This window comes from Triticum urartu, chromosome 5A (genome assembly GCF_056163025.1).
Source record: "Triticum urartu cultivar PI428250 chromosome 5A, HENAU_Tu73, whole genome shotgun sequence".
In the NCBI taxonomy this organism is placed as follows: Eukaryota; Viridiplantae; Streptophyta; class Magnoliopsida; order Poales; family Poaceae; genus Triticum; species Triticum urartu.
This window is the reverse complement of record NC_141877.1, coordinates 682,921,254-682,942,853: the sequence shown is the minus strand read 5'-3', so window position 1 is coordinate 682,942,853 and position 21,600 is coordinate 682,921,254. Positions and strand designations below refer to the sequence as shown.

Genomic DNA, 21,600 nt, shown 5'->3' with positions numbered 1-21,600 from the left:
TTCTTGATTTTGCAAGCATTGTTTAGAATTCAAGAGCATTGGTTCATTTAACTGGAATATTTTTGAATTTTGCGAACATTGCTTGCAAATTCTTGAAACAAAATTGAAACACAGGAACGTCTTGCATTGATATTTTATAAAAATCAGGAACTTTTCCAAAATCCGTGAATGTTTTTCATATTCTTGAACTTTTTTCCAAAATCGATAATCTTTTTTCAAATTTGTGACTCGTTTTTAAAATCTATTTTTTTCGGATTTCTTCAACTTCCTTTTCCATAGTTTGAACTTTTTTGTAAATATATGAATTTTCTTAATGCTTGGTCAACATTTTTCTAAATGTTTTTATGAAGAGTGATTTTTGTAATATATTTATTTAGAATATTTGGACGTCTAAACAAAATTGAAAAAAAAAGGAAAACGAAAAAAGAGAACAGAAAACAAGGCTGGCGTTTCAGCGAGACACGTATAGAGGCGCCCGAAGAGAGGTGCTCATTCTTGGCCCAGGCCCATTCACGAAACGCGTGAACACCAGGAGGTCTCGTCGCGTAGCGCGTGGACTAGAGGTCGTCTCCCCACCCTTCCCTTTGGTCTCCGGCATTGCTCCGCTGTCCGCGGCCGTCCTCCCATCCCAATCCCACTTCCTGCCTTCAAGTCGGCGGTGACAAGTCACGATGCGGCAACGGTGGCTGGCTGCGAACGGCGCCCTGCTGGAGCTGGAGGAAGGATCTGAGCGAGCCTTCGGATCCGCTCTGCTGTGCTGGCACGGGCGCCGCCGTGTGGGAGTCGAGGAAACGGCGAGCGCCCGTGCCGTCTCCCTGGAGCCAGTTGCGAACCAGACAGCTTCTTCTTCTCTTTTCAAAAGATCCAGCTTCTTCTTCTTCTTCTTCTTCTTCTTCTTCTTCTTCTTCTTCTTCTTCTTCTTCTTCTTCTTCTTCTTCTTCTTCTTCTTCTTCTTCTTCTTCTTCTTCTTCTTCTTCTTACTACAGTTGTTTTCTCTCTAGACTCAAGACCCTGTTAGTGAACGCTGGCTGTACGCTTGTGCTTTCTTTCATTCAGATCATAGTTTTAAATAGCCGGGGCTATAGCCTTTTCAGCAGCATGGTGTCGCTAAATGGTCGTCTTCATAAATAGCCCGCTATAGCTAATTTGGAGACTCGCCGTTATTTCCCATAGCCCGCTATTTAAAACATTGATTTAGATTAATGCAATGGTCAATGGATCCCTCTTCTTCTTTTTCTCTTAAAAAAAATAGAAGCACGCGGCGCCAGTGGTTCGTGGAAAGTGCAGATCAGTGATCCATCTTGGCTCCCGCATTCTCCTTGATGAATTATTAAGCTTCTCTAGTCTAGTTTAACTGTAAGAGTAGGGGTCCGATGCAACTCTCTTTCCCAAGCCAACCTACCAAAAGGGCTTGCAGAAAGAAAACTAGAACAACCAAGCAAAAATCAACATCCTCCTGTTTCTTTCAATAATGCAGCTTCCTGGTTCCGCCGCGAAAAAGATATTTAGACCATCTGTGCATTGTCATTTTGAGTCTAGAAAGAAAGGCTGCTTTCACACATCTCTTCACACACACACAAAAAGGGGAGACACCTTATTTCCCTAAGTATAACAAGATAAAACTAAGGCAAAACATGTGCGGGGAATTAAGAGTTGCCCGTGCAACAAGTGATGATGAAGCGTCACCACTTGTTATTCTTGACCTCTGCATCTCATGCATGGTTTTCACTTTCAATGAGATTTCGATGAAATTCACTGAATTTCAGTAGACAAACACTGAAATAATTCATAGTTTCGGCCAAAATATTTCAACTATTTCAGTTGTCCACATGAATCCAAATATTTTTCAATTTTTTTAATGTTTAATTGAACTCAAGTAAATATTTCAGTCATTTGGCCAAAATGAATCTCGGTGATTTCGGTTGGTGTTGAAATTTTTCTGAAACTGAGATTGAAAACCATGATGCCATGCCATGCTATGTGAAGAGCAAATAATGGGAGCGCCAGGTGATTATTTTTAAATAGCATTACAGTTCATAATCACATCTTCCCAGCCTACGTCATGCAACTTATAAATTGAGTGCAAAGCAACACATCACAATTCAACGTCACCAAACTAACCCTTAGAACGTCATATTTCTCAATTTTGTCATGAAAGTTATCTGCAAACTCATGCATAATTAACTTTACACTGTTAAATATATGTTTTAATAATCGAATACTATTACTAGTCTATAAACTGCTTTTTGATCAACACATATCTCCAGAATTGTAGCCAAATCTAACGGTACGCTGTTGTACTAGTTTCAGAAGATGGATCATCCGGATAGTATGGTAAGGGAACTTATCCAAAGGGATGACAGGTCAAAATGGATAGCACATAGCAATCACAATGTGCAATGTTTCACAGAAGATGAGATAATAAGATTTACCAACAACTATGAAACTATGCTCGGAAGAGGTGCCTTTGGACAAGTTTATCAAGGAGTCCTTGAGGACAAAAGCCTAGTTGCAGTCAAGAGGTTTATCGACAATGTAAAAGATAACTTTGCCAAAGAATTGACTGTCCACCGTGAAATCAATCACAAGAATGTTGTCAGACTGCTCGGATACTGTTTAGATGAAAATGCCCTAATGATGGTCACGGAGTACATTCCTAAAGGAAACTTAGGTGACTTACTTCATGGTAACAGCATTCCTGTTCCACTGGATACACGAGTGAGAATTGCCTTAGAATGTGCAGAGGCATTGGGTTATATGCATTCACAGATGTATACTCAGGTCATTCATGGTGATATCAAGCCTTCTAATATACTTTTGGATGATGGACTAAGAGCAAAAATATCAGATTTTGGAATATCAAGACTAGTCAACACTGAAAATACTCTATACACCCTAAATGTGATGGGGAGTATAGGTTACATGGACCCTTTGTTTGCTCTGAATGGTCGCCTCACGGTGAAGAGTGATGTTGATAGTTTTGGAGTTGTGCTCCTGGAACTGGTAACAAGAAGAAAGGCAAGAAATTATGACGAGGAGATCGGCTTGGTTGAAAATTTTACTAAGGTTCTTGCAAAGGGGGCCAGGAGGGTGAGAGAGATGTTTGATGCTGAAATTGCAATCCCAAGCAACATGAAGACTATTGAACAGATTGCACAGTTGGCAGCTAAATGCTTGAGGTTGGAACACGACAAACGTCCTGAGATGCAGACTTAGAAAAGCTCTAAATCGGGGACAAGAAACAGAAAGGCGAGCTCCGTTTTCTTGGGGAAAGATAACCAAACTAGTAAACGTTGGAACTGTAGCTCCAGATGAAACTACAGCATCACTAGAAAGCAGTAGCAGCACCCGAAATGTGGGAACTTTTATCGCTGGGTCGGCAGTGGCATGTCCATTGTTCGTGCTGGATGACCTGTTTCGGGCCATAGTACAGCCAGAACAACATACAAAGCGACACTTGAGAGTGGAGCCAAGCTGTTGATGAGGATACTGGTGGGAGTGGTGGTCATTGGAGCCATCGAGAACGAACACATTGCGCCACTGCAGTTTTATTACTACAGCAATGTTGAGAAGCTGCTTGTGTACAATCACTTCTCCAGGGGTAGCCTAGCAACAGCGCTCCACGGTAATATATGATGTGCATTGCTTCCTTTATTTACAAGATGTAATGTGTTGATGCATCACTGATTCATGCTGCGTCGGTCGATCCAGGGGACCTAGTCTGTGCCCGAGCTACGCTGCATTGGGAGCAACGGTTATCCATCTCTGTTGCTGCGGCCTGCGGCGCGTGGTGTGGCGTTCATCCACTCAATCGGAGCATCAAGCTGCCATGGCAACATAAGGTCTTCTAACATCCTGCTCACTGGTACCAACGGCGCATGTGTGTCAGAGAACGGCCTGAGAACGCTAGGCCTTTTCCCCAACGCCTCCGGCTACCAAGCGCCTCGCCTGAGGTTGCCGACGATGATATGTGGGTCACCCAGAAAGCAGACGTGTACAGCTTTGGCATTTTACTGCTGGAGCTTCTCACCCGTAAGGCTCCTGTAAAGAAAACACAGTTTAAGGAGGGAGTGGATTTGCTGCAGTTGATACAAAACCAGACTATGGTGTACGAGGTGTTGGATATGGGACTTCTAGATCATGAGGACAAGGGCGAGAGGAATACAAGGATGATGCGACTCATGGAGCTCGCCGTAATCTGCTGCGATTCAGATCCAAACTTGAGGCCTACAATGCCGTATGTCGCGGAGCAGATTGAGGAGATCCGATGTCTCTGACCCCTGTCCTGAGTAAGAACACTGCTTATTATACACCATATACATGCATACATTATTGTGTAGAAGAAGTTGCTTGGTCACAGTTGTATTAATATGTTGTCACAGTTTTCCCGACCTCTCTTTTCAGCTGGCCAAGCACATCTTGCGGGCACACCTGTCAGCCCTATTTATCTTGGCACTGTGATTGATGATAAGACATGGTATTCGAGTGTGTATTCTCTGACTATAATTTCTTGCATTCCACGTTCCCACTTTCATTCTGTCCTTGCAGATGTAGCAGCGACGCTGGTTTGAAATTTTGAGGTATCAGACCAAATTATAATTAAGAACAAAGAGTCCCAACAATATATATACACAATCCTCTGAAAAAGGGTACTACATCAACTATCAGAAGCACCATTACTTCCACTAGCGCATGACACGAGCACAAATGCATAATTTGAAAGCATGCAGCATCAGGAGCACATTTAAGACCAACGGGGTTTGCTTTGGAGGCACTATTTAACAAGCTTTGGTTTTTTTTCTCAAAAAAATAAATATTGAAGGACTGAAGGTACAACTAAATTCAACATTTCTTTTTTGTAGAAGCTTTAAGCCTCATATATGCAGACGGAGGCAACAAACTTGTCTTGTCTACGGAACTCGTAGTACTTCAATTTCGTGAGCTTTTAGATAAATGTTTTGGACGGTTTACGGTTGATTTTGATTTAAATATCTGCATCTAGTAGTGGCAAACAGAGGAAACAGAGGAGGAGAGAGTGACAGACCCTGACTATGGGATTCAGGGAATAGAGAGAGATTCAGAGATGAAGCACGAGCACACAGGGGAAACTCAGCATGACACAACGATTTGCTACCATCGGAGGAATGCTTTACTCGAATTAAGAGATTACAGAAGAAAGTTATGCCGGCCAGAACATGGCAGCGGCTAGGGTTCAACACAGACATATATAAGAGATAAGATATCCCTGCTATTCGGCTTACACATTTATATAGCCTGCATCAGGAACAACCTAAGGAGATAGACGACAGAAGATTGTAGACCCTTGAATCCAAGATGGACGATGCTCAGTCGTCAGCCGAAGCGAAGAGATAAGTGAGCTATGCGTGAACAGTAAAACTGTCCAATTCTTCTGTGATCTTCAGAAAGAACTTCAGGGAAGAAGATGGCTTCAGATAACGGGCCCTGACATACTTGTTCTTCATATGGCATTCCTGTTGCAGAGGAAACAGAGGAAGCATCAGAATTGAGATAATTAAGCAACAAAGTACTCCCTCCGTCCCGCAATATAAGACGTTTTTGGGAGTTATGTTAGCTTCCAAAAAACCATCTTGTAATATGGGACAGAGGGAGCATATTTGTTTTTGCTGAATTTTTTCCTGCTACTTTAAGCACCAAAATACAAATGGCTAGTACAGCGATAGCCAAGTGTTATAAGCGTTTAGAAATTAAATAGTGGATCTGCTACATCTATATATTATTTTTATTCTGAATTTCTGATAAGCTACAAGGGTAAAACAAAATACGGGCAAAATTTTCAATTTATAGTTTGTATTCCAGTACAACAAAAACTCTGACCATACAAGGAAAAACACCACACAAACACAAATTGCCCGATCTTAGCTTGTACTACTAGCCACTTGTCAACTGTCACACAGAAGGAAAAAAATCATAGTCAAACAAAAATCATGTGGAAGCTCAAGCATGCCCTAAGCAACATTCAGGAAGAAAAAACCAAGTATTGAAAATCTAAGGGGCTGACAGTTTAAAGGTAGGCAGCAGAAAATTACACCATGACTACATTTAAGAAACATAGGAGGCTAGAATTCCAAGCTTGATGGATTTCAGGATTTGTGATAATATTTCAGAACTACATAAATACATTTGTCAACATGATAACGGAGCTAGGCGTCTTTCAGCCCTTGCCTCATATACATGATGTTTTATACTTTTGACTGCCCAATTTGTAGTTCTGAGGTGATAGCTCAGAAAATAGTTATACAACAAAATAAGAAACTATAGCAAACACGATGCATAGTGCAAAATTTTGTAGCCCCAACAAGTGCACTAGACAAATCCTCGGCAAACCTTTCATGATCGTCGCTCAGGTCAGGGAATATGGGAGGCCAGATCATCATAAAAGGATGGATGGCACCATAACATTGTTCATCGACTGTGATCTCATACACTTTACGCAATGTTCTGCACTTGATATCCAAGTAGAATATGTATTGAGAAATCTGTAAAAGTACAAACTGAGCATTGTCTCCCACCTGCCTTATATGCACATACGAACGATCTGTCTTCCCTGAAATAGCACGCATCTCATGCAAATATATGGTATCCACCAGCAGGCAATTGTCTTCCTTGTGGAGCCATACGCAAAGTTGAAACTCCTTGGGACACAAACTCCTTGAGATCATGTAATGTGTTTGTAATTCAAGATTCACGAGTGTCTATCTACTTGTACAAAGTGCCATACATCTTTTCACGTTTCTGTTTGCTGCAGTCAGCTCTGGTAATCAAGCACTGTCACCCTTGCTTTAACAGATACTGACTGGGACAGTGAATCCCGTTTGCAATTCCCTTGGTTCAGTCTAACTAACCACTGCATGCATATATGTTACTCCCTCTGTCCCAAAATATAAGAACGTTTTTAACACTACACTAGTGTCAAAAACGTTCTTATATTTTGGGACGGAGGGAGTACCTATCACTGAATTTATTCACCACTCCAGTTCATCAACGCATAACTCTCTTACCCCTGGAATATAAGATGCATTTACCTGAGCTTGTTCATCATTCATCAACAAACCATTCTCTTACCCTGCTTGTTGTACTCCTGCACAGTATGGTTCACAAATCCACGTTTCAGTTTTACTGTTGCATTAGAGCTACAAACACATCCCTAACTTGGAACAGATCAACAGGACAGATTCCACAAATACCGTAACAAGTGGAGCAATGGCAAGGCCAGGACCCAAGCGGATCAGGTGAGATAACTACTAAACATGCATACAAAGGATAGGACTAATATCTATCATGCGCGGTTACACTGGCCGCAATATATCCGAATCAAACTACTAAACATGCATACAAAAGGATAGGACCTGCTTTTGTTGCATAGCACCCTAATTAATCCCGTGCAGGTTACAGTGGAAGCAGTTACAACTGCTGCTAATCAGGCAATGCAGCTCTCTGCTATTCCTTGACGAGGCCCTAAATTTCACTGGCCATTCAAAAGCTTCTTGATATAGTCCTTCATATGGCATTCCTGTTTTAGAGGAGACAGAGAAGCGATCAGTATCAAGATAATTAAGCATCAGAATGTTCTTTTTCTGCAAAAGAAGATAATATATTTGCTTTGCCACTTTAAGCACCAAAATATCAAATGGACTAACAAGACAAATGGCTGGTACTCCCTCCGTCCGGAAAAGCTTGTCCCCCAAATGAATGTATCTAGCATCAAGTTAGTGCTAGATACATCCATTTGAGGAACAAGCTTGGGACAAGCTTTTTCGGACGGAGGGAGTACAACAATAGTCAAATGTTACACACGCTCAGAGATCAAATAATGGATCTGCTACATCAATGTAGTTTTTGTTCTAAAAAGCTACAAGAGAGTAGGGTCAAATGCCATACGGGGAAATTTTCAGTTTATAGTCTGTATTCCACAACAACACTACCCTGATCATACATGCAGAGATGCCACACAATTATCCGTTGTTAACTTGTAACTAGCCACTTGCTAATTGTCAGAAAGAACAAAGATTTTCATGGCAATATATCTGAATCAAACTTCATGAATTAGTGCAAGCATACCCTCGTAAAATTTACGATCCACTTGTATTCCAGAAAAACACATACGACCCGCTAAGCAACATTAAAAAAACAAGTATTTAAAATCTCATTCAGAGCTCGAGATTCAAAGTTTAAAGGTAGTAAGTACAAAAATTACACCATGATTATATTTAAGAAATGTAGGAAGCTAAAACCCTAGTTTTAATGGATTTGTGATAATATATTAGGACAAGATAAATACAATTGTCAACATGGTAACTGGGCATGCATCTTTCAGCCCTTACCTCATATACATTATGTTTTATACTTTTGAATGTCCAATTTGTAGTTTTGCACTGATAGTTCAGAAAAGAGAAAAGTATGTTTTTGATCCCTCAAGTTCCCCAAAAGTATAGACTTGGTCCCAAATAAGGGGAAAAACAAGCTCTGCCAACACAAGTCTTAAACCCACACCCATAGGTAATTAAGGGTCCCTTACAAAGTTACTATGACCACAAATAAACACCTTATAAAGTTACCCCCAGTACACGAATGTGTTCATATCATCTCACAACAAGAATTCTCTAATGTACCTTAACTAGTATTTTTTTCAAGCCCAACCGGAATCAATCACAAGTGATTTCAAAAGATCTTACGGCAAGCATTCTCAAATCTATTTAACTAGTACGTCAAGATGGCCTAATAAGGAATAAATCATGCAACTAACGGCCTAACACCACTACACATATATAGAAATAAACGATGTACAGTATAGTGCAAAATTTTGTAACCGCAACAAGTGCACTATACAGAACCTCTAAAGGCCAAAGGCAAACCTTGCAGGATCATCCTTGAGGTCAGGGAATATGGGAGGCCAGATCATCATAAAAGGATGGATGTCAACATAACTTTGTTCATCGACTGTCATCTCATACACTTTACGCAGTGTTCTGCACTTGATATCCAAGTAGAATACGTATTGAGAAATCTGTAAAAATACAAACTGAGCATTGTCTCCCACCTGCCTTATATGCACATACAGGCGATCTATCTTCCCTGAAATAGCACGCATCTCATACAAATATATGGTATCCAGCAGCAGCCAGTTCTCTTCCTTATGGAGCCATACGCAAAGTTGAAACTCCTTGGGACGCAAATGGATGAGATATACACCGGAAGCATCATCGGTACGTGACAACTTGATTTCTGAAGATGCATACTCCACTCCTTGTGGGAGGTGAATCGCGGAGAAAGTTGAGGCACTCAAATCCAAGACAAGAATGTTGTTACTAGCTCCCATATAGATTTTATTGTCTACAAGAACAGGGTTTGGCCTTCGCAGCGGATAATAATGGAGCTGGTTTGTGGCCGATGTAAGTATGCACCAGACACCATCTTGCAACATTTATACGTGCACCATGATCTTTTTCTCCTTGGTAAGCTCCACCAACAGATAAAAATAGGACAGACCATCACCTTCTTCTTTGGAGAGGATTTCACTGAAAATATGAACAGGGCCCTGGGTGCTTGGTGGTAGTGGGACAATGGGCATTCCTCTCTTGGGGCACAACGGGCTGTCCATTTTATATGTCAATACTCCTTGTTTCCGGTCTCTGGTTAAGATGATGCCATTCCGGCAGTCCTTAAAGTCGATCCAGTAGCCAGAACTGTAGCTCGGAACGTGGCGGATGACGGAAGCGAGCTCTGGTGGTTGAGACTGCATCGGTATGAAGCGTGCACCCATGAAAACAACATAGAAGCCAAGGAGGCAGGGCGGGTGGAGTCTGCGGAACCGGCGGAGGAACTGGCGGTCAGAGGCATGGTGGTACCAACGCTTGCAGACGAGGGCGGCACGGACGAGGGTGGTGGGGAACACGACGTGGAGGAGGATCTCGGCGAGAAGGTCGTCTTCATCGAGCACCTTGGATACCACGGCCACCATCGATGTGGGGAAATGCCGCCGCAAATCGATATCCATGCATGGTCTCTTCTCGGGATGGGCCCTGGAAAATCAGCAGTGACAAACAAACGCAAAGCGACGTCATTGCAATGGACTAGTTTTTTCAGCCAACACGGAGCATCCATCCATGCATTCATCAAGCAGGACTACGTACGTACAAACCAACTGGAATAGATAAATCTTACGGTTGGGGGATCTCATCAGCATCCATCATTACCAATCTCCCTCTAGGCTGAGCTCCCACTGCCGCGACAAGCAAACGGCGGAGAGGGTTTAGGGAGAAGAATCTAGCTGGCTAGGGTTTCCCACAAGAGAAGAGAAGAGAAATTAATCGAGGGATACGACGGAAGAAAGGAGAAAGCTTGACCTCGAATCGGGAGGCAAGAGTTCTATGTCCGTCGTCGGCGACGCGCTCAGGTGGCCGGCAGATCCGCGGCGGCGCACGTCCGGTCGGTGCTTCTTCCGCCCGAGGCGCTGAGCACGGGCTGAGTTTTCTTCTGTTTTTATGCAAAGCTACGGGGTGATGATGTTTCATAATGTTAGCCTAGTCCAGGCAATTTTAAGGCCCATTTAGAGCGGGGTGAATAGCCTGCAGGACGCTTAAATAGGTCGTTGTGAGTGAAGCCCATTCACACAAGTTTTTATTTTCTTCTTTATGATTTTTGCTAAAATATATAAATTAAAACTAAAATAATAAAAACTAATAATGCTTGTGTGTTTTAAAATATTTGTACATATTAGGTCGCACATATGGTATTGGTAACTGGTATTGGTAAGATTGAGCTCATCAATTCATACTTGGTAAGTCTTGAGGGATAGTTGCTGGGGCACTTCATCTGGGCCAGAGCCCACCTCAAGTCGGCAGCGGAGCAAGGTGTTTCTCCGGGTCGACACGCACAGCGGCCATCGCGCCATCAACCGCCATCAGCTCCTCGCCTCCACGTGATATGTGGTTGGGCTTACTACGCGACGATGCTTTAGAGTAGGGGCGGTGGGGATTTGAAAACATGAGGATGTTCCGCAGGCGCCATTTAAGCAATCAGGTTGGGGCCATGATAGAGATTGATCGGTTACATAACTGGATCGACGAGGCTCAGGCAGAACGTAGATGTGGTTGCAGTGGCGGCGGTTTGAGCTCCCGGGCGGGGGGCAGGGTGGGGAGATACTGCGTAAACGTCATGGGTGGAGATGTGGTCGGAAGAATAAATTCTGAAATCGTGCGCCTAATGAAAATTTCACTGCGATTTTATCTAATATAGAGGAAATGAGATGCACTTTCTAAGATCATTGTTTAATTTCATATTCTACAATTGTTCTATCTAATATCATTACCTTAAAATCCAATATAATGTAGTCGTCCGTATGTTCTTTGTGAATATAAATGTTAATATATATGTAATCTTTGACATATGTTCCCTTTATCAATATTGCAAAAAATCATGTCACATTCGTAGTATGAGCAAGCATGCCATTCACCCTCATGTACAATGACGATTGTAATATCTCTTTTGCAATTGTACCAAATGGTCAACTCACCATGAGTGCAAATATATTTTCAATTAGCTTAATATTTGAGTTCAACTATGCAAACATAGATCTCACATTGTTTCTATTTTTAAGGAAGCTAGATAATAAAAATAAAGATGGGGTGTGCATAATGGATGTCCAGATAGTATACTGAGACTAAAATATTTTGATACGGAAGACAAGGAGGGAATTTTTGTTTTATCCAGTTTTCCATGACAAGAAGAATTACAAATTAACATATGTGTTGTACTCCACTTACTACTGACATGTATTATTAAATTTCTTTTAAATTTTGAAAAATGAAATAGATCTCTTCCAACCAACCACCAACTTGAATATTTGTTTAGAAGTTTATGTTTTCCATCTATGGGATTTCTTTGATGGGTCTGAAATATAAAATTGAGAATGAAAAAGTATATCATGTGCCATTTTTAAGTAATAGTCATTTCTTTGACAACAATATTCATTGATAAATATAGAATTTAGATACATTATAACTGAGCACTTTTCCTGCCCTCTCAGACCATTAGGATGTGTTTGGTAGCATGCATGGACCTAGCCTAGTTGTTCTCCTCTCATACATGCTGAGTGTAAACATGCTGAGTCCATGCACTTGCTGTTGTTTAGCAGCGATGTATGCGCTGAGACATGCTAAGCTGGGACTTTGTTTGGCAGCCTGCATGTGTTTAGACATGTTGAACAATTTCAAATTCTTTTTGTTTGAATGATGAACAAAACTGAAACAACATGAAAACAAATTTAAACATATTTTGAAAATTTAAACAAAATTTGAAATTCCAAACATTTTTTCAAAATTAATTAAATTTGAAGTTCTGAACATATTTTGAAAATTTGAACATATTTGAAATTCTGAACTTTTGAAAATTTAAACAAAATTTGAATATTTTATAAAAATTTAATTTTTTTAAAATTCTGTTTTTTTCAAAATTCAGAAAATATAGATTTTTATAAATTCCAAACATTTTTGTTTTTTCTAACATTTATTGAAAATTCAAACAAATTTTGAAACAAAACAATTTTTTGAAAAGTTAAACAATTTTAAAATTTTAAACATTAAAAAAAGAAATTTTGAACTTTTTTGAAATTTAAACAATTTTTGTACTTATGAATATTTTTCAGAAATTTGAACAAAATTTGAAATTACGAACATTTTTTGAAAATATAAACATATCTGAATGTGATCTGGTGGGTGGGGACGAGGGTTAGGGCCAGCATGGCTGCCTTCATGCATCCTGTTTGGGGGAGACAATATCAGGTGAAAACCCAACCTTCAGTGGAAGCGTGGAAACCTTACCACAGGCTGTTGGATCTTGTATGTATGGACTAGATTCATTCATAACTGCTACATGCAGTTTTGCAGAAAAACGCCCGCTCACAGTGAAGCCATTTTGCACATAACCCCCTGATGCATACAAGTATCACAGCTAGCTCCTCATCACATGTGACGCTTAGTCACATGCCCTTCATTGCGTCTGTGCTTCTCCAAGTATATGAGCCTCATATCACAGCTAGCTTAATTAGAACCATGTCCAAGGAAGATCTGCCCAAAAATATTGAAGTCTGCCAAGTTCCTTGTAAATTTAAATAGAACAAATAGTACAATAGAACAACTTAAACCATTGCCCAGATCAATGCCGAAATCACAACCAAACCATTGCCCAGTTCAAGAACTCCTGACATAGCACATTCCAGCAATTGAGACCATTGCCTAGAATAGATTTAAGTAAGGCAAACAGTATAGCTGCACATAGTGTGATTATGCAACATCAATCCGATTCAGTCACTCAAGATAATGCCTCACTCCAGTACACACTTACAAAATAGACGCGTCATTAAAATCTACACCTTTATATACATCAGCCATTGAGCACATAGCTCCAGTAAGCTTATAACTTCAGAAGTCTGGCACCAAGAACTAATAGCTCCATTACTCTAGCCAAGAACACACCAATGGAATAATTTTAGTCCTAATAACTTGTAGAAGTCAGTAGGGCCACCAAGCAACCTGAAACAAAAAAGTTTAATTGGTCAAGCCGTAGGAAACATCGATGGAAATATACAAAAAAAATTATAAACAAAATTTTAATACTAATATATGAATATAGTTACACCAGTGTGTGTTGTATTTATTAGCAAGCAAAATTTTAGAACTATTCTCTAAACTAAGTCCATAGGAATGTACCATAATCATGTCTGTTGCATTTCCTTGTCCTTGTTCTTGTTCTTCTCTTTCAGTCTTTGCTTTCCACCCTTATCCCTGTACCCCTTTAGTCTTTTGATTCTACCCCTTGATCGAATATCATTTGGAGGATGGATATGAACCTCACTTGGAATGGAGCAACCTAAAAATTCCTCAAATTCTTCTGTTTGAGTTTGTTTTTTTGCTGGAACTTGGGTAGACAATTGCTCTCCAAGTGCAAAAATGTGATCTCTCAAGAATTGCATGCCGACCTGAGATTGCTTCGCTTGTACTAAAAGGTCTTCCATCTTCTTACATGTTTCTGAAGCTAATTTTTGTATCTCCGGATCAATTGAACTGCTCTCATTGCCTTCCAATAGAATGTCGTCCTCGTCAAAGACTGGCTTGGTTTTGCAGTCCTTTCTAAACCTTTTGAGCACATAATGCTTTGGCAATTCATTTAGCTGGGCAGTTCTTAGGACATGGATCAGATGACGACATGGGATACCATGTGTCTCAAACAACTTACATGTGCAAGAACCTACCATGGTTGTTGTGTTGTAAGTTACCACCCTTAGTTTCTTATAGCCATCATGTATAGTTACTGTTTTAACCTCACCATCATGTGCCATCATCTCAACAAGGCAACGATCCCTATCAGCAAGCAACTCATGTTGAAAATCCTGAAATATCTCATGCGTGAACACCTCGCTGCCATGCTTTTCAATCGCCCACGATGTCTTCAACACAGGCATCGTATGTAGGCTCACATGGTCCTCTTGCAACTCCTTATGACGTTGTTCTTCCAAAGCCGTGTCAAATCTAAGCCAAAACTCAACCAAAGCATGTTTGTAACCAATAATACGTGAGAAAAAAGAATTGGCACTCTCTGACCTTGAAGTGGTCCGCATAAGCCCTGACAAAGCTATTTCTTTGAAATAAGTTGGTATCCATGATTCCATCGTTCCTCAAATTTAGTAGGAGTTTCAGAAGACCACACGCACCGACCTAATCATTCATGGAAATCCTCATCGGTCTTCAAATCAGGGCCAACCTTTTGCGGGATCTTATTCATAATATGCCACATGCATAGCATATGTGTGGCTGCTGGGAAAACTTCCCTTATTGCATTGTCCATCCTACTACATTCGTCAGTTATTATAAACCTAGGTGCAGCCCCTCCCATAGCTTTCAAGAATGTGCGAAACAACCACTTGTAAGAATATGCCTTCTCATCATGTAACATTGCAGCACCAAAACAAACACTTGCCTTATGGTGATTGATTCCAGTAAAGGGGGTGAATATCATGTTATATTGATTGGTGCTATACGTGGAGTCAAAGGACACAAGCTCTCCAAATAGAGCATAATTTTTCCTACATGTGGCATCCGCCCAGAACACATGTACCAGTCTGCCCTTATCATCAAGAACATAGTCAAAATAAAATCCTGAATTTGCAAGATGTTTTCTAGCAAGCTGGTCAACAAACATTTGAGCATCGGATGACTTGATGAGGCACCTAAGGTTTCGGTGGTGATTTTGCAAGTCTCTCTTTGTACAGCCAACATTCTCAAACCCCCCCAAGTCTACACGAAGGAACCTGTATGCTAGGGATGTGCCAATGCTAGCTTTATGACAGTTCCATAATGTAGTCTTTGCTTGTTGGCTAACTTTCCTGTTTGATCTGATGAATTGTTTTTACTGGGCGATACAAGTGTGTGTGTGTGTGTGTGCTCCTGTTCTAAAAGTGTCACAATGTACTTATTCTCGACCGTGCGTTTGACCGCAAGTTTAGCTTCGCACCCACATCTAGTGATTTTCCTCTCATATCTCCTCTTACTACCAGTGCTAGCTACCAAAGTTTCGTTACCTTTCCGCTCTTCACGGAAACCTTCACGGTCACAGTAGAAACGTTTGTGAGTAATGACACCATTGACAATCTTTTGCTGCCCCACACATACTGAAAAACCAACATGATGTGCATAAGCTTCATAGAACTCCTTGGCTGCGTTCAAATCAGCAAAAGTCATCCCAATGGCTGGTCTGATGGCATCATCACACTCTGGAGTGCAAGATGAGCCCTACAATTTGAACGAAAAGCACAACGGATCTACTATGTTGGAACATAGGAAATTATAAAGATGTACTCTCTCTGTAAAGAGATATAAGATCGTTTATAGATAACTAAAGTAGTGAGGGGGTACATATTAGTTACGCAAGTACTTACACAGAAAGGTGCACTATAGGATTTCTGTGGTGTAGTAAACCCAATGTCCAGACTTGGCCTAGTGTGGACGGCTGATTCTGCATCAGACTGGACATCACAAATAGCAAAAGAAGGAGCCTTGCTCACTTCACTTTGGCATTCCATTGTTACTGCACAAAACAAGATATACAGTTTGTTACTGCATAAATCTTGCCTTTTTCCTACACCCTCTTTGTTAGATTTCATCCCATTCGAAGTTGTTTTGGTTAGGTTCAAAAATGATTGAAGTTTGAGAATAATTCAAACTCTAATTATTTTCTACCTTCTAAAAATGCCAGAGCAATTTATTCAAACCCTACATAAATCCAGGGTTCCAGATATATTTTTATATATCTCATATTCCTAACCGAAAACCCCTGGATTTTCCCCTTTTGTTGGTTGTTTAATTATATAAACAATAAATTTAAGAAAGGGAAGATTTTGGAAAGGAGAGGGAGCCCAGCAGCCGCACCAGTTGGCCAAGGCCCAGCTGGCACCCTTCCCACTGGGCCGGCTCCAAGGCCCAGCCGCCCCACCAGTTCCATAACCCTAGCCCAGCATCTCCCCTCACTACCCTCTCCCGATCGCATCCCCTCCTCGTTTCCTGCCGCCGCCAGACTCTCTCATCCTTCTCTCGATCGCATCGAGCCAGGAGAGACCTGTGCTCAATCCTTTTTCTCTCGCTCGCTGCCATCCTGCTCGACCCCCCTCATCTCCCTCGACCCCTTCTCCTTCCCGAGGCCGCCGCCGGCTTCCCAAAGCTCTCCTCTCAGCCGGCCTCCTTCCTCCATGGCGCCTCCTCGCGCCCGAAGCCCGTGGCCTAGTGCCCGCACGTCGCCCCGTCGAGCTCCGTCCATCCCTTCTCCTTCTCGGGCTCGTCTCCAGCGCCGCTTCGCCAGGGACGCTGAGTGCCACCGCGCAACCCCGCCGGCGAGCCTCTGCTCCTCCCCTGCCTCGGGCCATGGTGCGACGACCACGCCGGCAGGACTCCCCTCCGTCGCCCGAAGCACTCCTGCGCGCTAGTGGAGGCCAACCTCCGGAGACTCCGCTGCTGCACCTCCGGAGACTGCCGTCCAGGACGACCCGTTTCCTCCTGTGAGCTCTTGAGGTACCAGCCTCAGGAACCGCTAATCTGCATTGCTCCTCACCCGTCCGTCCCCGCGCTTCGCGCCGAGCTGCCCTGCCTTGTTCGACCATCGGAACCGTGCCAAATTGTTGCCTCTTTGCATCTGCGCTGTGTTGCCGTGGATGCATGCTACCGTGGAATCAATCCCAAGCGTCAAGTACCAGGACACTACGAAACCTGAATCGCCAGGGCCGGACCCGTCAAGTACCCCTTCGGATTCGTCAAGACCCTCATGTACAACTACACCCGATGATGTGACAAGTACCCCGACAACGTGTACATCTACGCCGCCAAGACCGGACTGACAAGTACCCCGACATCGCGTGTACCACTACTTCCTCTACCGTTGCGAGAACGTCTACTTCCACTACGTCCCATCGAACCCGAACCGTCTCATTTGCTCACTTCGAAGGTATAACCGCCGGAACGATGCCCGTGAATGAATGCATGTTGTATGAGATGCACCCTTGTTCGATAACGTCGCCCCTCTTTTGCCTTGCCACCGACATGTGGGAACTCGGTATTCGAAAGCACCCCACCTTCTATCGCATGTCACGCTCCCTCCGCACTTTCGTTTGCACCGGGATCTCAATCGAGTTACCGGAACCGATATGTTGCCGTGGCACCCCTTTCCTTTCCACCATGGTGACAAATGCTTCATAATGCTTTTGTCAACTTTTAATAAAAAAATTGCATAAACTTGCACATGTCATTCGCATCATGATAATACCATTTAAATGTTTAAAAATTGTTGTTGCACCAAATTGATAATTGCATATGGGGATTTACCGGATTTGTTGTTTGATATTTCCGGCCTCATTTAAACTTGCCTAAATGTTTAGTTTACTTATGCTTCACCTCTTGCCATGTTAACCAACATTTAAATTGTTGAGTATCTAACCGAGAGAGAACTAAATATTTGATGTGGTGTGTCGTCAATATGCAACTTGTTGCATATTGAGCTCCACTTAACTTGTAGAGTTGTTTGTGCTTTTTGCCATGCCATGCATATTTAAACCGGACATGCATCATTCTTGGTTGTGCATCATGACATGTTTATGTGATGGTTGTTTACCATGTTGTTTGCTTCTTTCCGGTGTTGCTTCTTCGGGTTGGTTCCGATAACATCGCGTTTGTGAGGAACCGTCCGACTACGTACGATTATCTTCTTCATGGACTCGTTCTTCTTCCTTGCGGGATTTCAGGCAAGATGACCATACCCTCGAAATCACTTCTATCTTTGCTTGCTAGTTGCTCGCTCTTTTGCTATGCCTATGCCGCGATACCTACCACTTGCTTATCATGCCTCCTATATTGTTGAGCCAAGCCTCTAACCCACCTTGTCCTAGCAAACCGTTGTTTAGCTATGTTACCGCTTTGCTCAGCCCCTCTTATAGCGTTGTTAGTTGCAGGTGAAGATTGAAGTTTGTTCCTTGTTGGAACATGGAGATGTTGTTCCTTATTGGAACATGTTTACTTGTTGGGATATCACAATATCTCTTATTTAATTAATGCATCTATATACTTGGTAAAGGGTGGAAGGCTCGGCCTTATGCCTGGTGTTTTGTTCCACTCTTGCCGCCCTAGTTTTCGTCATATCGGTGTTATGTTCCCGGGTTTTGCGTTCCTTACGCGGTTGGGTAATAATGGGAACCCCTTGACAGTTCGCCTTGAGTAAAACTCTTCCAGCAATGCCCAACATTGGTTTTACCATTCGCCACCCAGCCTTTTCTTTTCCCTTGGGGGTCGCGCGCCCAAGGGTCATCATTATTTTAACCCCCGAGCCAGTGCTCCTCTGAGTGTTGGTCCAACTTGTCAGCCGCCGGTGGCCACCAGGGGCAACTCTGGGCTGGCCTACCGGAAGTTTAGACAATCCGGTGTGCCCTGAGAAAGAGATATATGCAACTCCTATCGGGATTTGTCGGCACATTCGGGCGGTGTTGCTGGTTTAGTTTTACCTTGTCAAAATGTCTTGTAACCGGGATTCCGAGTCTGATCGGGTCTTCCCGCTAGAAGGTCTATTCCTTCGTTGACCGTGAGAGCTTGTGATGGGCTAAGTTGGGACACCCCTGCAGGGATTTGAACTTTCGAAAGCCGTGCCTGCGGTTATGGGCAGATGGGAATTTGTTAATGTCCGGTTGTAGAAAACCTGAAGTTGACCTTAATTAAAATGCATCAACCGCGTGTGTAACCGTGATGGTCTCTTTCCGGCGGAGTCCGGGAAGTGAACACGGTGTTGGAGTTATGCTTGACATAGGTTGTTCTAGGATCACTTCTTGATCATAGTTTCTCGATCGTGCCTTGCCTTCTCTTCTCGCTCTCATTTGCGTATGTTAGCCACCATATATGCTAGTCGCTTGCTGCAGCTCCACCTCATACCTTTTTTTTCCTTATCCATAAGCTTAAATAGTCTTGATCGCGAGGGTGCGAGATTGCTGAGTCCCCGTGACTCACAGATACTTCCAAAATCAGTTTGCAGGTGCCGATGAGTCCGTGCAGATGACGCAACCAAGCTCGGGAGGAGCTCGATGAAGATCTTGTCCTTTGTGTTGTTTCGTTCTAGTTGATCAGTAGTGGAGCCCAGTTGGGGTCGATCGGGGACCTTGTCGCATTTGGGGTTCTTCTTTTATTTTGGCTCCGTAGTCGGGCCCTGATTGTATTTGGATGTTGTAATGCTTTATTCATGTATTATGTGAAGTGGCGATTGTAAGCCAACTATGTATCTTTTCCCTTATTGTATTACATGGGTTGTTTGCGAAGGTTACCTCACTTGCGACATTGCTTTCCATGCGGTTATGCCTTTGAGTCGTGCTTCGACACGTGGGAGATATAGCCGCATCGAGGGCGTTACACACTCCTCCCCCCCCCTTGGCCGCCGCCCCAACCCTAGATGGGATCTAAGGGGGGCCGGCCTCCTCTCTCCCCACCTATATGAAGGAAATATGCCCTAGAGGCAATAATAAAGTTATTATTTATTTCCTTATATCATGATAAATGTTTATTATTCATGCTAGAATTGTATTAACCGGAAACATAATACATGTGTGAATACATAGACAAACAGAGTGTCACTAGTATGCCTCTACTTGACTAGCTCGTTAATCAAAGATGGTTATGTTTCCTAACCATAGACAAAGAGTTGTTATTTGATTAACGAGGTCACATCATTAGTTGAATGATCTGATTGACATGACCCATTCCATTAGCTTAGCACCCGATCATTTAGTATGTTGCTATTGCTTTCTTCATGACTTATACATGTTCCTATGACTATGAGATTATGCAACTCCCGTTTGCCGGAGGAACACTTTGGGTGCTACCAAACGTCACAACGTAACTGGATGATTATAAAGGAGCATTACAGGTGTCTCCAAAGGTAGATGTTGGGTTGGCGTATTTCGAGATTAGGATTTGTCACTCCGATTGTCGGAGAGGTATCTCTAGGCCCTCTCGGTAATGCACATCACATAAGCCTTGCAAGCATTGCAACTAATGAGTTAGTTGCGAGATGATGTATTATGGAACGAGTAAAAAGACTTGCCGGTAACGAGATTGAACTAGGTATTGGATACCGACGATCGAATCTCGGGCAAGTAACATACCGATGACAAAGGGAACAACGTATGTTGTTATGCGGTCTGACCGATAAAGATCTTCGTAGAATATGTAGGAGCCAATATGGGCATCCAGGTCCCGCTATTGGTTATTGACCGGAGACGTGTCTCGGTCATGTCTACATTGTTCTCGAACCCGTAGGGTCCGCATGCTTAAGGTTACGATGACAGTTATATTATGAGTTTATGCATTTTGATGTACCGAAGGTTGTTCGGAGTCCCGGATGTGATCACGGACATGACGAGGAGTCTCAAAATGGTCGAGACATAAAGATTGATATATTGGAAGCCTATGTTTGGATATCGGAAGTGTTCCGGGTGAAATCGGGATTTTACCGGAGTACCGGGAAGGTTACCGAAACCCCCCGGGAGCTAAATGGGCCATGATGGGCCTTAGTGGAAAAGAGAAGAGGCAGCCCTACATGGGCTGCGCGCCTTCCCCTTCCCCTAGTCCTATTAGGACTAGGAGAGGTGGCCGGCCCCCTCCTTCTCTTTTCCCCCTCCGCGAATCCTATTCCAACTAGGATTGGGGGGGGGGGGGAATCCTACTCCCAGAGGGAGTAGGACTCTCCTGGCGCACCCCTTGTGGCCGGCCAGCCTCCCCCCTTTGGTCCTTTATATACTGAGGTAGAGGCACCCTAGAACACACAAGTTGATCCACGTGATCTATTCCTTAGCCGTGTGCGGTGCCCCCAGCCACCATATTCCTCGATAATACTGTAGCGGAGTTTAGGCGTAGCCCTGCTGCTGTAGTGCATCAAGATCATCACCACGCCGTCGTGCTGACGGAACTCTTCCCCGACACTTTGCTGGATCGGAGTCCAGGGTTCGTCATCGAGCTGAACGTGTGCTCGAACTCGGAGGTGCCG

The 21,600-nt window shown here is 42.9% G+C and overlaps 1 protein-coding gene and 3 pseudogenes across 2 annotated transcripts; 1 reads left to right on the top strand and 3 right to left on the bottom strand.

Moving 5' to 3' along the window:
* The first annotated feature begins 287 nt into the window (after positions 1 to 287).
* Positions 288 to 4,797, top strand: LOC125511673 (wall-associated receptor kinase 2-like; annotated as a pseudogene). Its single transcript, XR_015603095.1, has 2 exons — positions 288 to 3,625; positions 3,712 to 4,797. The product of XR_015603095.1 is annotated as a wall-associated receptor kinase 2-like (transcript).
* A 4,078-nt stretch (positions 4,798 to 8,875) lies between these two features.
* Positions 8,876 to 10,000, bottom strand: LOC147974141 (uncharacterized; annotated as a pseudogene).
* Positions 10,001 to 13,533: 3,533 nt separating this feature from the next.
* LOC147974139 (uncharacterized) lies at positions 13,534 to 16,117 on the bottom strand. Its single transcript, XM_087525187.1, has 3 exons — positions 15,974 to 16,117; positions 15,617 to 15,827; positions 13,534 to 13,571 (listed from the first exon to the last, which is right to left on the bottom strand). Exons 1-3 carry the CDS (start codon positions 16,115 to 16,117, stop codon positions 13,534 to 13,536), a joined length of 393 nt encoding a protein of 130 aa, XP_087381313.1.
* Positions 13,754 to 15,237, bottom strand: LOC147974140 (protein FAR-RED ELONGATED HYPOCOTYL 3-like; annotated as a pseudogene).
* Positions 16,118 to 21,600: the final 5,483 nt, after the last annotated feature.

Coding starts and splice junctions, on each gene's coding strand:
- LOC147974139 (XM_087525187.1), bottom strand. CDS start 16,117: ATGGAATGCCAAAGTGAAGTGAGCAAGGCTCCTTCTTTTGCTATTTGT. Junction 15,828..15,973: donor CCTATAGTGCACCTTTCTGT/GTAAGTACTTGC, acceptor TTCAAATTGTAG/GGCTCATCTTGCACTCCAGA. Junction 13,572..15,616: donor TTTCCGTGAAGAGCGGAAAG/GTAACGAAACTT, acceptor TTTTTGTTTCAG/GTTGCTTGGTGGCCCTACTG.